Source organism: Panulirus ornatus, chromosome 51 (genome assembly GCF_036320965.1).
Source record: "Panulirus ornatus isolate Po-2019 chromosome 51, ASM3632096v1, whole genome shotgun sequence".
NCBI classification, from domain to species: Eukaryota; Metazoa; Arthropoda; class Malacostraca; order Decapoda; family Palinuridae; genus Panulirus; species Panulirus ornatus.
The window spans coordinates 4,725,337-4,739,666 of NC_092274.1; the positions used below are offsets into that span (position 1 = coordinate 4,725,337).

Consider the following 14,330-nt stretch of genomic DNA (forward strand, 5'->3'; position numbering starts at 1 on the left):
TACACAGTAGCACCAGTAATTCATGACACACAGACTGAAAGGATCATACAACTGCAACGACAAGACATGACACATGACACAGTCCCACCAAGGAGTAGACTTCCCACTTTAGTAGATAGGTAATTCATCTACTATGCAATCTATGACGAGAGGAAGGATTCCTGGGAATGGCTCCAAAGGATAAGTTAAACCTGAGAGCTGCTGGGACTGCATCACTAGCAGAGTAAGAAGCCGATACCCCATAGTTCCATCAGGTGATGGGAGATGGCACCATTAGCTACATGGAATCACTGGGGAACAATGACACGCAGAGGAAGGGTCATTTGCTTCGAGATCACCTCTCAATGAAAAGGTGTTTATAGAGGATGGTGACAGTAAGTAACTGCTCTGAGTTCACACAGGCGTAAGACATTGAACCATTGACCTTCGTCAGAGCTAAGGAGAGTGCGGCCCATGACCAATGAACTACACAAAATATAACAAGACCCATAAACAAATCCACACTTCAGTCACTAATACAAAATTCTGAACCTGATACTTTTGTATCACCACACAATTTCACGTAATGAGCACCTTAAACTGTACGGAAATAGAAAACGTTAACAATCTCCAACAAAATTCACACAAATACACATATTTACACACAAAATAGGTGTCTGTCGTAGACCTTGGCCGTACATGTATATGTGTATCCACACAGGATTAAGACATGGTACATGGATAGAAGGTTAAGAGACGGGGCAACACGATTGTAAAACTCTCTTTCCCCATAACACACAAACAGTAGTCACCAAGTTTATCATAAGTGGGTACAAGGTACTAAGTCTACACTCCTATTACTTACAAGACAAAAAAAAGTACTGCAAATAAGGGAGCAACACGTGTACTCATTAATGCATGGAACCTTTTTATTTGTCTGATAATCTATTAACTTTACCTGTCTCAGCAAGGTAAACACAGATGATACACATGAGGTCTGTACGTAACCAGCTACACATACACCCCCATAGTCGTGTGTTTTTCAGACTGGGTGTACCCAAGCAGTTCGGGCTACCTGGAATTGCAAAGGCACTACACCGGGAGGTTCGTATGTATCTTCAACATGTTCTACTACCCGTTCGACACCCAGCGGTGTCTGCTGGAGATGCGGGAGGCCGCCAGCACCAACAGCTTCGTCGTGTTCGACAATGTCCGCATCGCCTACCTCGGGGAGGAGAACGTGGGGTCTTACTCCGTCAGCAGTATAAGGGCCCACATCGAGGACGAACTCTCCTCTGATGCCAACTATTCCGCCATCAAAGTAAGCGATAATGACGTGATCACGACCAAGCTGCCATTGGCAAATATTATACTTCTCCATGAAGGATGATAGTGACGTCATCACTATGAGGATCTTGGCGTCATCATAGTGATGATGAGCCCCCTCACACTTCACTATCAGCGACGCCAACCTGGGTCTCGCTGCTGTCACATTCGCCTCCAATCTGTCATGTTCGTGAGAGTGACTTGCTCTGTCTCTGGTCCGGCAGGTGGAGTTCCTGTTGGCACGTCAACCTACGACAACAGTCATGTCAGTCTTCATCCCTACCATGATGTTGGTGGCTATTGGCTACTCCACACTACACCTCGACCTCGGCCTAACTCAGGTAATAAATGCAAAATATCTTTCTCGTCCCGAGAATCACAACAGACGTATATGTAAATGGTACCTTCTCCGCGGTGCAGTCATCCTAGCTGTTCATCTACTCGAGAGTTTTGGTCGGTAAAGTGGGTACCTGGCTCAGGCTGAAAAGTTAGATCCTCCTGGAGAAAAAGGTTAGATTCTCATGTTCTATAGCTTACATACAGACTATGACGAGACATGGCAAAGGAAAAATATAACATCAACCCCTGTGCCACAGTGAGAGTTGGCAAACGTTGGCACAAATGAACGTGTAAACATCAAACACAAATTCATGTTGCACTCTACAGGACATAAATGCATTGTCCAGACCCCACTGGCCTTGTATGACGGTTGATTTGAAATGAAGGAATGAAAATATAGAATAGTTATTCTCAAAGTTGTGGGTCCACATTTCATTTTCGTTTTGATCTGACTCAATCCGGTCGTAATTCTCTTTCATTAGAGGAAGCAGGAAAACCTCACACGTATGTCGAGAACACCGTATATGCATAGTAGACTTACAGACTGTTGTATTGACTCGCGAACAATCACTGAACGATATCACGCGCGCGAGAAACATGCAAATGCACCATCTTGCCTGTCACGCTGAGTCACGGTATTGTGTGGTCAGATTTGTTTGCGGTGCCATGTAGACCTACGCCCATTAGATCAGCCATGTAGACCTACGCCCATTAGATCAGACATGTAGACCTATGTCCAACGTATTACCCATGTAGGTCTATCCTCACTATATCCTCTAATTAGGTAACTAGGTGATTGGTACATGCTCGTGTCCGTAGGTGCGCATGGTCGTGAGTCTGACGACCCTGCTGGTCCTCTATACACTCTTCAGCCAGACGAATTCCTCGCTGCCCAAGACGGCCTACATCAAGATGGTAGACGTCTGGTTCTTCCTGTGCATCTGTAAGCTCTTCACCATCATTATATTCCACGTGTACGTCGAGAAGCTGAGCGACACCGTCCGCGGCAACGTCGTACGCGTTGGACCTGTGGCCAAGGTTGCGTCGGCACAGCAGCGGGCCTTGCAGGTCATGCGCTCCAGGATCGTTCCTCTGGCCCTACTGTTGTGCCTGGTAGTCTTCTGGGGTGTCATGGTCGCTGGGATCGCCAGCCAGTAGGACAGTTGGCGATACTGTGCGAAGACCAGAAGGTCTCTGAAAGCGGACCATATCACCAGATCGTCAGCACAGGTTCGACTGTTTCTGACGCCGTTCACCTGACCACCACAAGTCTTGTCCTAACTAGGGGGGAACTAGGAGAACTAGCAGGTCCTGTCCTGTCAAGTGTAATGGCTCTCATGTACAGAGTGTACTGTCAAGTGTAATGGTTATATACAGAGTGTACTGTTAAGTGTAATGGTTATATATAGAGTGTACTGTAAAGTGTAATGGTTATATATAGAGTGTACTGTAAAGTGTAATGGTTATATATAGAGTGTACTGTCAAGTGTAATGGTTATGTACATAGTTTCCTTTCAGATGTAATGGTTCTTATGTGGATGTGTTAGCATATTCATGGCAAGAGAGGTCAAGGTCAAGATGTCCTGTGTACTTCAAACATATTTATCTATCAGCCCATATATGTACATTTATCTATCAGCCCATATATGTACATTTGGTGGCTTTCTCCTGTGCTGTCATGTCCTCCAGCAGATAACCTGGTCATAGTCCATCAGGTCTTGTGTTATCTGGCCTTCCCGCTTAATTTCCTCACGTAATTACAACTGACAATCCTCTAGCCAAGTAAACCCTGATCCCTTCCTGCACATGTCATTTCCACTACAAAATGTCGCCCAGTTGCTCAGGCATGATATCATATTGTCTCCGTAATGTTCGCTCACTCTAGTCACAGACCCATCCAAATTATTGTCTTGAAATGTTGATGTTTACCATCTCCATGCGAGAGTAGTACCAAAGTTTTCCATCAATCTTCCCCTGCAACCTGCGACAGTGCCAGATAGTGAGATCTGTCCCCAACTGTGGGACAGAATGCCTCACTATCCCATCCAGAATATCTCTATTAATACCTATTCTTGAAGGTCTTCTTCCTATCCTTAGGACAAAACCATACAGTATCTTACCAGTTAACGTCCTATCTCAACTCTAGTTGCCTCCTTGTAACTAAATCTCACGCACCGCAGATGACGTATTACCAGACAAACATCTCGAGCCTCGGTGTTTCCACCTACCTTCCATCCTCTATACTGCAAGCGACCTTCGCCTCATCATTAATCATGACAGTTACTAACTAACTGACTCCTGTGACTAATTACAACATTCCTACTCTATTTTCACTCCCATGAACCCTGCCCTGGGTCAGAAGCAAGGTCATACACGCCAGAAGGCCAGAAAATAACATTATATACGCCATGGGGTCGGAAAGAACGCCATATACGCCAGAGGACCAGAACAACGCCATACACGGCAGAGGATCAGCAACAACGCCATACATGCCACAACGCTAGACATATACGCCAAAGGGGCAGAAACAACGCCATATACGTCAGAGGTGTTGATACGAAGTAGACACTAACATAAAAAAAAGCTGATATCTGCACCGTATTCCATTTTCTATACTCCCCACACCTTTGACATGTAAATCACTGAAACACTTGGTACATCATTGACCAGACGGGACAATGTTAAAGAGACTAGGATAGTGAAGTAATGAATTCTGACGTTATAATATACTGAGAGAGCCAATGTTTGTTCATCCAACATTGCAACACATTACTGATCTAATCTACAAAGACCTGCTATGGTTATAGTAATACATGGGTTCTAATCATAAACTTTATGTACAATGACGATACAACTCATGGTGAGTCCAAATATAAGAACAAATGATCAATCACAAATGGGTGGCATAAAATGAATTTTGTCTCATCTGTATAACATGAACAGACGGCGTTAAAGACACTCCAGCTCACGAATTGAGCAAGTTAGTGAACCACATCGTACAATGGGATACGATGAACAAGAAAATTTGGAACGAGACTGAGCCATGAATCCATCTGGCCCACTTACCCCTCCATGCCGTACGATCTTTTCAACCAGACGACTGGCAGCAGGGTGCCAGACGCACGACCCAACGGAAATACTACCGTTAGGCAAGTCCACTACACAATAAAAGACTAAGAACCAACAAACATGAGAGAAGTAATACCTCAGTCTGTCTGAAATACTGATGATGGTAGAGAGAGAAAAAAAGACATCTGGAAATTTAAGATTCGAAGAACTGATGTCTCCGGCAAAAGCCGCGTTTCTCTCCTACTGGCTGGCGATCCCAGCGACCATGACACCCCAGAAGACTACCAGGCACAACAGTAGGGCCAGAGGAACGATCCTGGAGCGCATGACCTGCAAGGCCCGCTGCTGTGCCGACGCAACCTTGGCCACAGGTCCAACGCGTACGACGTTGCCGCGGACGGTGTCGCTCAGCTTCTCGACGTACACGTGGAATATAATGATGGTGAAGAGCTTACAGATGCACAGGAAGAACCAGACGTCTACCATCTTGATGTAGGCCGTCTTGGGCAGCGAGGAATTCGTCTGGCTGAAGAGTGTATAGAGGACCAGCAGGGTCGTCAGACTCACGACCATGCGCACCTACGGACACGAGCACGTACCAGTCACCTAAGTTACCAGAGGGGAAAAAGTTAAAGACCAACTAGGGATCGATCTTTACGACCTGAAAATTCAACGAAAAACATTAAGTATTTTACATATCAATGTAGTGATACAATATGCATAGTAGACTACCTACAAGCCGTCTATTACAAGTTTTTTTTCGGCATCATAATCTTAAGGATGGAGATGAGTCACCAGGAAATATGTAACTCATGAAGAAGAGGAATGAGAAAGGGAGACGCTCATTAATGAGTGCAGGACTTGGCATATCATTACCTGTACTAATTAGGAGATAATGAACCACAAATGACCGCCTGTTTTAGTGGAATTCAACAACAAATGACCTTTTAAATCTCGGGTCTTGAAGCCTTTTCAGGTACGACTTGAAGTGATAAATGAGTGCTGTTTCCACCGATAGATAATTAGTCTTTTTCATGCAGAAGACTAAGCTAATCTGACCCTTCATACACACAGACTTGGAGACCACGTTACCATGGCAGGAGCCTGACTGAAGTCCCTAACACGGAGTCCATCTGCCACAGGATTAGTCACTTGTATATTTCAGTATCCTCATCTCTGCCCATGCAAAGAAAAGCTCCGATATACTTCGATATCTGTTTATAAATAGGAAGATGAAAGATGAAAAGAAGTTAAGGAGAAACACAATAAAATCCTGTGGCTCTAAACAAGTGTTCCATTGTCAGAGGCAAGTGCACAGACCACACATAAGTGAGGGTACTAACTCTGATGTGACGGGGGACAGTGTCAAATGCTTCACTGATAGCTACTGCTACTAGTAACGTGCGGGAGGGGAGCTGTGCGGTTGGCTGAAGCCGAAAGAGCGTTGAAACTATATAAGGCAATTACCTTAGGGCTAATATACATGTGTGAGAGCGAGATCGGGGTGTAGCGTGGAGTAGCCAATAGCCATCAACATCATGGAAGGGATGAACACTGACATGACTATAATCATGGGCTGACGTGCCAGCAGGAACTCCAGCTAGCAGACCAGGGCTGACGTGCCAGCAGGAACTCCAGCTAGCAGACCAAACACATCATTATCACCCACGCAGACACAAGTCATGTAGCTGAAGACTCAAATATCAACTTTCACACACTGAAAAGACAAGGGAACTGAACGTAAGAGCAACTACAGCATCAGAGAACGCAAGGTTTGCAGGAATTATGATATATTGTTGAAGGTCCTGGCAGAAGGTCTCCATGCTGACGTCCTCGGTGGCGACGTTGAAGAAGTCACCATCATGGACGTCAGAGGATAATATATTTCCATGATGTTGTCTGCTACAGGTGGCCATTCCTTGTATCTCCTGATGTGGTAGTGGCCGGTCCCAGATGTTATACTGGGCCATACGACCCCGGAACATTTCTGTGGCGATGAACCCGCCCCCCACAGCGTCCTGCTCCTGGCCAAGCACCACCGTACCGTTGAAGGTCACTTCCAACCTCGAGGACGACACTTGACCTCTGTACTTGAGGTCACCGTCGATATATATGGCGTACTTGCCAGAGGTGAAGACGTGGCAGTAGTGTTGCCAGGTGTGCATCACTCGCGGGTTCTTGAACTCGCCCAAGTTCCATTGTTTGTTGTTCAGGTAACAGACGTACATAGCATATTGTCGCCCTCGAAAACTGAAGAGAATAACAAACACGAGACAAGATGAATTCATAAATCATATGACCTCGATGGTTCATCTGAGTCATCTGTCTCTGCATAAATCTCCAAGAAATATTAGAATGGCGAAATTCACATAGAGAACAGAGAAACCCAGAAGTGCAATTCAGTCATACACAAATGTAAGATGACGCGCAGTAATCCCTGATCCTTTAAACGTACGGGGAAAGGGAAGGCTTTGGGACGTGAAGAATTCGGAAGGAGGTTTGCTGGAGGGTTCCCCGGGATTGCCATGAGAAAGAAGGAGCATGCAAAAGAATAAGGAAAGAAGAAAGGCAACCAATGCTTGCATGATGAGTAAGTCATGCGAGAAGCAATCATAGCTGACAACCAGACAGAAAGTCTGCATATGCTACGAGAAAATGTGACAAGGTACCATGCATTAAGCACAAAAGAAAACGGCAAAAAAATTTTTTTTTTTCCAGTATGCGTTCATTATCCTCCTCAAAAGCGTCGGCCATGCAAGAGACGGGGCTTCAGGTTCCCCAGATATTCACTTGAGCTCAGGTCAGGTACATGAGTTGCTCGTTACTAGTGGCAGTTCGTGCAGTACAGGCCACTGGCTGTCATCAGGTCACTCCTGACTCTACTCTTCCGCGTCGCCCGTGTATCCTTGAACATACGCATAGAAAAAAACAAACACACACACACGCGACTCCCCACCCATCATAGCAGCAACTTTTTCACAAGTCGCCCCAAGTGTTCAACACGCATGACTTGACCTCACGCCCATTTAAATATTCATGCTTCCCGCCGAGAAAGCAGCGACCAAACCCAAAACTTCCCCTAACTCTCTGACAAAACTTGCCCACAGCTCACCTCCACCCCCACTGCATATTTGTGGACACACTGCTCCCCTGACGATGTGATCATTACACGAAAGTGCACTTGGGAACTTATCGTGTTTCATTTTCCTCGTGGTTATCAGCTTATATATATATATATATATATATATATATATATATATATATATATATATATATATATATATATATATATATATATGGGGAGGAGCACTGTGGTTTCATAAATGGTAGAGGATGTGTGGATCAAGTGTTTGCTTTGAAGAATGTGTGTGAGAAATACTTAGAAAAGCAGATGGATCTGTAAGTAGCATTTATGGATCTGGAGAAGGCATATGATAAGAGTTGATAGAGATGCTCTGTGGAAGGTATTAAGAATATATGGTGTGGGAGGTAGGTTGCTAGAAGCAGTGAAAAGCTTTTATCGAGGATGTAAGGCATGTGTGCAAGTAGGAAGAGAGGAAAGTGATTGGTTCCCAGTGAATGTCGGTTTGCGGCAGGGGTGTGTGATGTCTCTCCATGGTTGTTTAATTTGTTTATGGATGGGGTTGTTAGGGAGGTGAATGCAAGAATCTTGGAGAGAAGGGCAAGTATGCAGTCTGTTGGGGATGAGAGGGCTTAGGAAGTGAGTCAATTGTTGTTCGCTGATGATACATCGCTGGTGGCTGATTCGGGTGAGAAACTGCAGAAGTTGGAGACTGAGATTGGTAAAGTGGGTGAGAGAAGAAAGCTGAGAGTAAATGTGAATAACAGCAAGGCTATTAGCATAACGGTATTCCTTGTATGGCTGGTCGCTCATAGAAATAAACAACAGGAAGGAGCTAGCTCAGTTCATGGGGGCGGTGTCCGAAAATGACACCAGAAGAAGAAGAAGAAGAAGAAGAAGAAGAAGAAGAAGAAGAAGAGAAAGAGAGAGAGAGAGAGAGAGAGAGAGAGAGAGAGAGAGAGAGAGAGAGAGAGAGAGAGAGAGAGAGAGAGAGAGAGAGACGTGTACATATGGGTGTAGTTTGAAGGACGCGTACGTACCTCTGTAGAGAAGCTTCTGTACGTCCCATTTTCTGATGTAGGGGTCATTATTAGCAGTATTACTTTTGTTATCATCATTAGTAGTAGTAGTAGAGTCAAAGATATGATTATATATATATATATATATATATATATATATATATATATATATATATATATATATATATATATATATATATGTGTGTGTGTGTGTGTGTGTAACTCTCCCCCTATATTATACAAATGGGAGAAGGACACACATCGTAGGGTGCTGGAGACTGAGAAGTAGCACTTCCCACATATTGCAGTGTTCTTATTAATGGAGACAATTTGTAGGTATCAGTAGGTACACAGGAAGTTAGGACCGCCAGTACTTGCGTGGTGATCGATTAACGACGTTTGTGTGTGGTAATATTTCCTCGTAGCGGTTAGCGTTCCTGACCGTGACGGGCAGCCCAGGGTCGACCGCATAGGTTCGAATCCTGGTTGCGGCAATCGGTCCACAGTCAACCCAGCTCTTCATCCACCCCTAAGGGTTAGTCGATAAAATGGGTATCTGTCTCAGGCTAGGATGTATGAATATATATATATATATATATATATATATATATATATATATATATATATATATATATATATATATATATATATTTTTTTTTTTTTTTTTTTTTTTTAAATACTATTCGCCATTTCCCGCGTTAGCAAGGTAGCGTTAAGAACAGAGGACTGGACCTTTGAGGGAACATCCTCACCTGGCCCCCTTCTCTGTTCCTTCTTTTGGAAAATTAAAAAAAAAAACTGAGAGGGGAGGATTTCCAGCCCCCCGCTCCCTTCCCTTTTAGTCGCCTTCTACGACACGCAGGGAATACGTGGGAAGTATTCTTTCTCCCCTATCCCCAGGGAAAATATATATATATATATATATATATTTATATATATATATATATATATATATATATATATATATATATATATATATATATATATATATATATTTTTTTTTTTTTTTTTTTTTTTTTCATACTATTCGCCATTTCCCGCGATAGCGAGGTAGCGTCAAGAACAGAGGACTGGGCCTTTAAGGGAATATCCTCACCTGGACCTCTTCTCTGTTCCTTCTTTTGGAAAAGAAAAAAAAAAAAAAAAAAAAAAAAACGAGAGGGGAGGATTTCCAGCCCCCCGCTCCCTTCCCCTTTTAGTCGCCTTCTACGACACGCAGGGAATACGTGGGAAGTATTCTTTCTCCCCTATCCATATATATATATATATATATATATATATATATATATATATATATATATATATATATATATATATATATATATATATATGTACATATATACACATGTACAGTGGAGCAAGCTTTGAGATATGGACAGAGAAGATATGTGTTGTAACTAAAACATCACAAATATCTCCATTCGAGAACTTTCCCAGGAGAAATGGCGAAAGAACTTAATGTTTAGTTTTAACCTTCAAGCATCAGATTGAAGTACGGTTGTATAAAGTGATTTAAATGGTAACTTTTACCGTGAATTGTGAATGGTAGTTGTGCTCTTAACACATACGAGAAAGAGTGACTCGTACGTTTCTGGGGAGTGTAGTTTCAGTCATCTTGAGTAAGAATGACGGTGCTTAAAAGCGTTTCTTCTCCAGTGTATGTTTTCTATTCATTCTGTCCAATATAATCTCTGTAACAGTATCGTCTCTCTCTAAAATGAGATTCTCCATTCATAGGTTTCTTCCAGCAGGATGGTGAGCCGGAGAGAGTGGTGGGTGGGTAGACGCCCTCTGTATCGGTTAATCGTTATATATCCTGTCGCTGACTTCGATCAGATCTTACTTAATCTGCGTCTCCATGTACTTCCTCCCAAAATGGAGGGCGTCTCTTGTGTTGCACACTCAACAACTCATCAGTATAGACTGCCGCGCGTTGTGCAGTTCAGGTGGTGAAGAAGGGGTTCCGGGCAGGTGGTTGTTAGCTGGTCATTCAGCCGAAACCAGCTGCCTCAGACAACCAGGCGGGCATGACGCCCTGGCATGCCACCTGCCCCAGAGTGCCCAACGTAACACCCAAACGGACACCTCTCCCTCTGCCTCAACACAAGTAAAGGCCATCTCAAGTGGTTCCCCTCTTGCAGTTGTACACTAAGGCTGGACCAAGCCTAATTTCTTATTAGGGGTCCATCAGTTACCATACGAAACATTATATATATATATATATATATATATATATATATATATATATATATATATATATATATATATATATATATATATATATATCATTTATTTATCTATTATACTTTGTTGCTGTCTCCCGTGTTAGCGGGGTAGCACAAGGAATGAATGGCCCAACCCACCCACATACACATTTATATACCTAAACGCCCACACACGCACATATACATACCTATACATTTCAACGTATACATACATATACATACACAGACATATACATATATTCACATGCACATATTCATACATGCTGCCTTCATCCATTTCGCCGCCACCCCGCCACACATGAAATGACACCCCCTCTCGCCGCGTGCGCGCTAGGTAGCGCTAAGAAAGGACAATAAAGGCCACATTCGTCCACACTCAGACCCTAGCTGTCATGTGTAATACACCGAAACCACAGCTCCCTTTCCACATCCAGGCCTCACAAAACTTTCCATGGTTTACCCCAGACGCTTCACATGTCTTGGTTCAATCCAATGATAGCGCGTCGAGCCCGGTATACCACATCGTTCCAATTCACTCTCTTCCTTGCACGCCTTTCATCTTTCTCCTCCAGCGTTCCCCTCCTCCTGTAACATTTCCAACACCAAGATCTTGGAATGCTCATGCCTGAGGATATAACAATAACCTGGTCACTGACCATCAAGTCTTGTGTTATCTTTCCTTCCCATGTACTGCCATGTCCTCCAGCAGATAATCTGGTCATAGACCGTCAGACCCTCCCTCATCCGCCACCTCTCCACAGGGGAGCGTGTTTGTTTGGTCAAAAGTTCGTCAATACAGACTCGTGCGCGTGATACAGCAGGTGGCTGTGGACAAGGAGCTAGGCAGGTGTGTGGGCCAGGCAGTCTTGACCAGGTGCATCAGACGACCAGACGAGCAATGAGAGCGTGGCACGCCACCTGCCCCAGACAGCCCGACCTAACACCCAAGTGGACGCCTCTACTCATCGTTCACCTCTCCCTCTGCCTCAACACAGGTAAAAAACCGTCTCAAGCTCTGATCATTGTTGTGGTTGCGTCGTCCAAAAGATACAAAACATGGCATCTCCAGAGAGACTTGAAATCAACTTGATAATGATGGCTTGAAAGTGTGTAGTAAGAATCGAAACAATTTAAAACAGTACTGAACTGGAGTACGAAATATGCATCCCAACCACAAGTGATGATGGTGAAAATGATCTTGAAATAAATCAAATTCAATTTTGATTTCGCAACAATATTCATCGTAACGATCCATCCTCGAGTTACCAACGGCCACATGGTGATTAATGGAAGCAGCGGCTCGCTCATTACCTTAAAGGATTAGCTAATGGAAGAGACAAGTGAGCAGCCAACTCACGCACGGCGCAAAAAGTGAATATACCCGCAAAAGAGACACAAAGAACTGCTTCAAGGTCGAATTCTGTCGGTATGTGGTAACAAAAGGATCTCGGAAGTGAGCTGGGATCCATATAAGGATCAAATCTTTCCTGTTAATGATCCATAACTTCTACGACGTAAAATATTCCCTGTTATCAAAACAAGACCTTATGTAATTTCATTCTACTTGACTCTTTGGGCATTTTGGACCGTCAGAGATAGTTTGGGCTTTCTAAGTGCTGCTTCGCATGCTCACTGCGTTAAGTGGTGAAGCCAGAAACACCCACCACTGAAGATGGGGAAAGTCGTCAGGAACCCAAGAAAGATATACGTAAGATGAACCCATGTTTCAGGACTTTTTAGAGAGAGAGAGAGAGAGAGAGAGAGAGAGAGAGAGAGAGAGAGAGAGAGAGAGAGAGAGAGAGAGAGAGAGAGAGAGAGAAAGAATATCATCTAAGACCCCCGCCCCAAGTTGTATTTTCCGCGTCCCCTCATCTACAACGCCTCTTCATCTCGTCCTACATTCTCAGAGGGTAGACACAGTAGGCGTACAACCCCGTCCACTCACTCCACCCCTCTGGTTAACAGACGGACCCATCATCGCGTGCAGAACTTGCTCCCCCGTATACTACAAACAGGTCATTACGCTATATTAGTTCCTTATAATTATTCAATAGGTTTAGTAGAGTTAATGCATAATTTTTTATCGAGCAAGATTCGTGTACTCAAGCCTCATCAACATTACACATTTCACCCTATATCATCCACGCTCATTTCTCAGACATCCCCAAATATATAGCTATCTATCTGCCTAATTCTACATCCTTTACAGGCGAATTTCCAACTATGTAAAACATTCAAGATCTATAGCGTGCAGTCTTGGCAAAAACTATGCGAGGGAACATAAATGTTTTTGTCCTACCGGATCCGCTTGGGAGGGACGGCACCACCCCGCCCCAAAGGAAACAACTTCGCTATCCCCTGCTTCTGCGAGGTAGCGCCAGCAAAACGGACAAAAAGGCCACATTCATATATATATATATATATATATATATATATATATATATATATATATATATATGAGAGAGCTTGGGAAGTGAGTCAGTTGTTCGCTGATGATACAGCGCTGGTGGCTGATTCATGTGAGAAACTGCAGAAGCTGGTGACTGAGTTTGGTAAAGTGTGTGAAAGAAGAAAGTTAAGAGTAAATGTGAATAAGAGCAAGGTTATTAGGTACAGTAGGGTTGAGGGTCAAGTCAATTGGGAGGTGAGTTTGAATGGAGAAAAACTGGAGGAAGTGAAGTGTTTTAGATATCTGGGAGTGGATCTGGCAGCGGATGGAACCATGGAAGCGGAAGTGGATCATAGGGTGGGGGAGGGGGCGAAAATTCTGGGAGCCTTGAAGAATGTGTGGAAGTCGAGAACATTATCTCGGAAAGCAAAAATGGGTATGTTTGAAGGAATAGTGGTTCCAACAATGTTGTATGGTTGCGAGGCGTGGGCTATGGATAGAGTTGTGCGCAGGAGGATGGATGTGCTGGAAATGAGATGTTTGAGGACAATGTGTGGTGTGAGGTGGTTTGATCGAGTAAGTAACGTAAGGGTAAGAGAGATGTGTGGAAATAAAAAGAGCGTGGTTGAGAGAGCAGAAGAGGGTGTTTTGAAATGGTTTGGGCACATGGAGAGAATGAGTGAGGAAAGATTGACCAAAAGGATATATGTGTCGGAGGTGGAGGGAACGAGGAGAAGAGGGAGACCAAATTGGAGGTGGAAAGATGGAGTGAAAAAGATTTTGTGTGATCGGGGCCTGAACATGCAGGAGGGTGAAAGGAGGGCAAGGAATAGAGTGAATTGGAGCGATGTGGTATACCGGGGTTGACGTGCTGTCAGTGGATTGAATCGGGGCATGTGAAG

The 14,330-nt window shown here is 43.9% G+C and overlaps 2 protein-coding genes across 2 annotated transcripts in view; one reads left to right on the plus strand and one right to left on the minus strand.

Moving 5' to 3' along the window:
• The window catches only part of LOC139764861 (solute carrier family 2, facilitated glucose transporter member 3-like), a 252,485-nt gene that overhangs the window by 171,420 nt on the left and 66,735 nt on the right, over positions 1-14,330 (minus strand). The gene's annotated exons all lie outside the window — the stretch shown is intronic.
• On the plus strand, positions 1,103-3,321 carry LOC139764748 (glutamate-gated chloride channel-like). The gene is made up of 3 exons (XM_071691613.1): positions 1,103-1,300; positions 1,530-1,646; positions 2,464-3,321. Exons 1-3 carry the CDS (start codon positions 1,103-1,105, stop codon positions 2,800-2,802), a joined length of 654 nt encoding a protein of 217 aa, XP_071547714.1. The 3' UTR covers positions 2,803-3,321.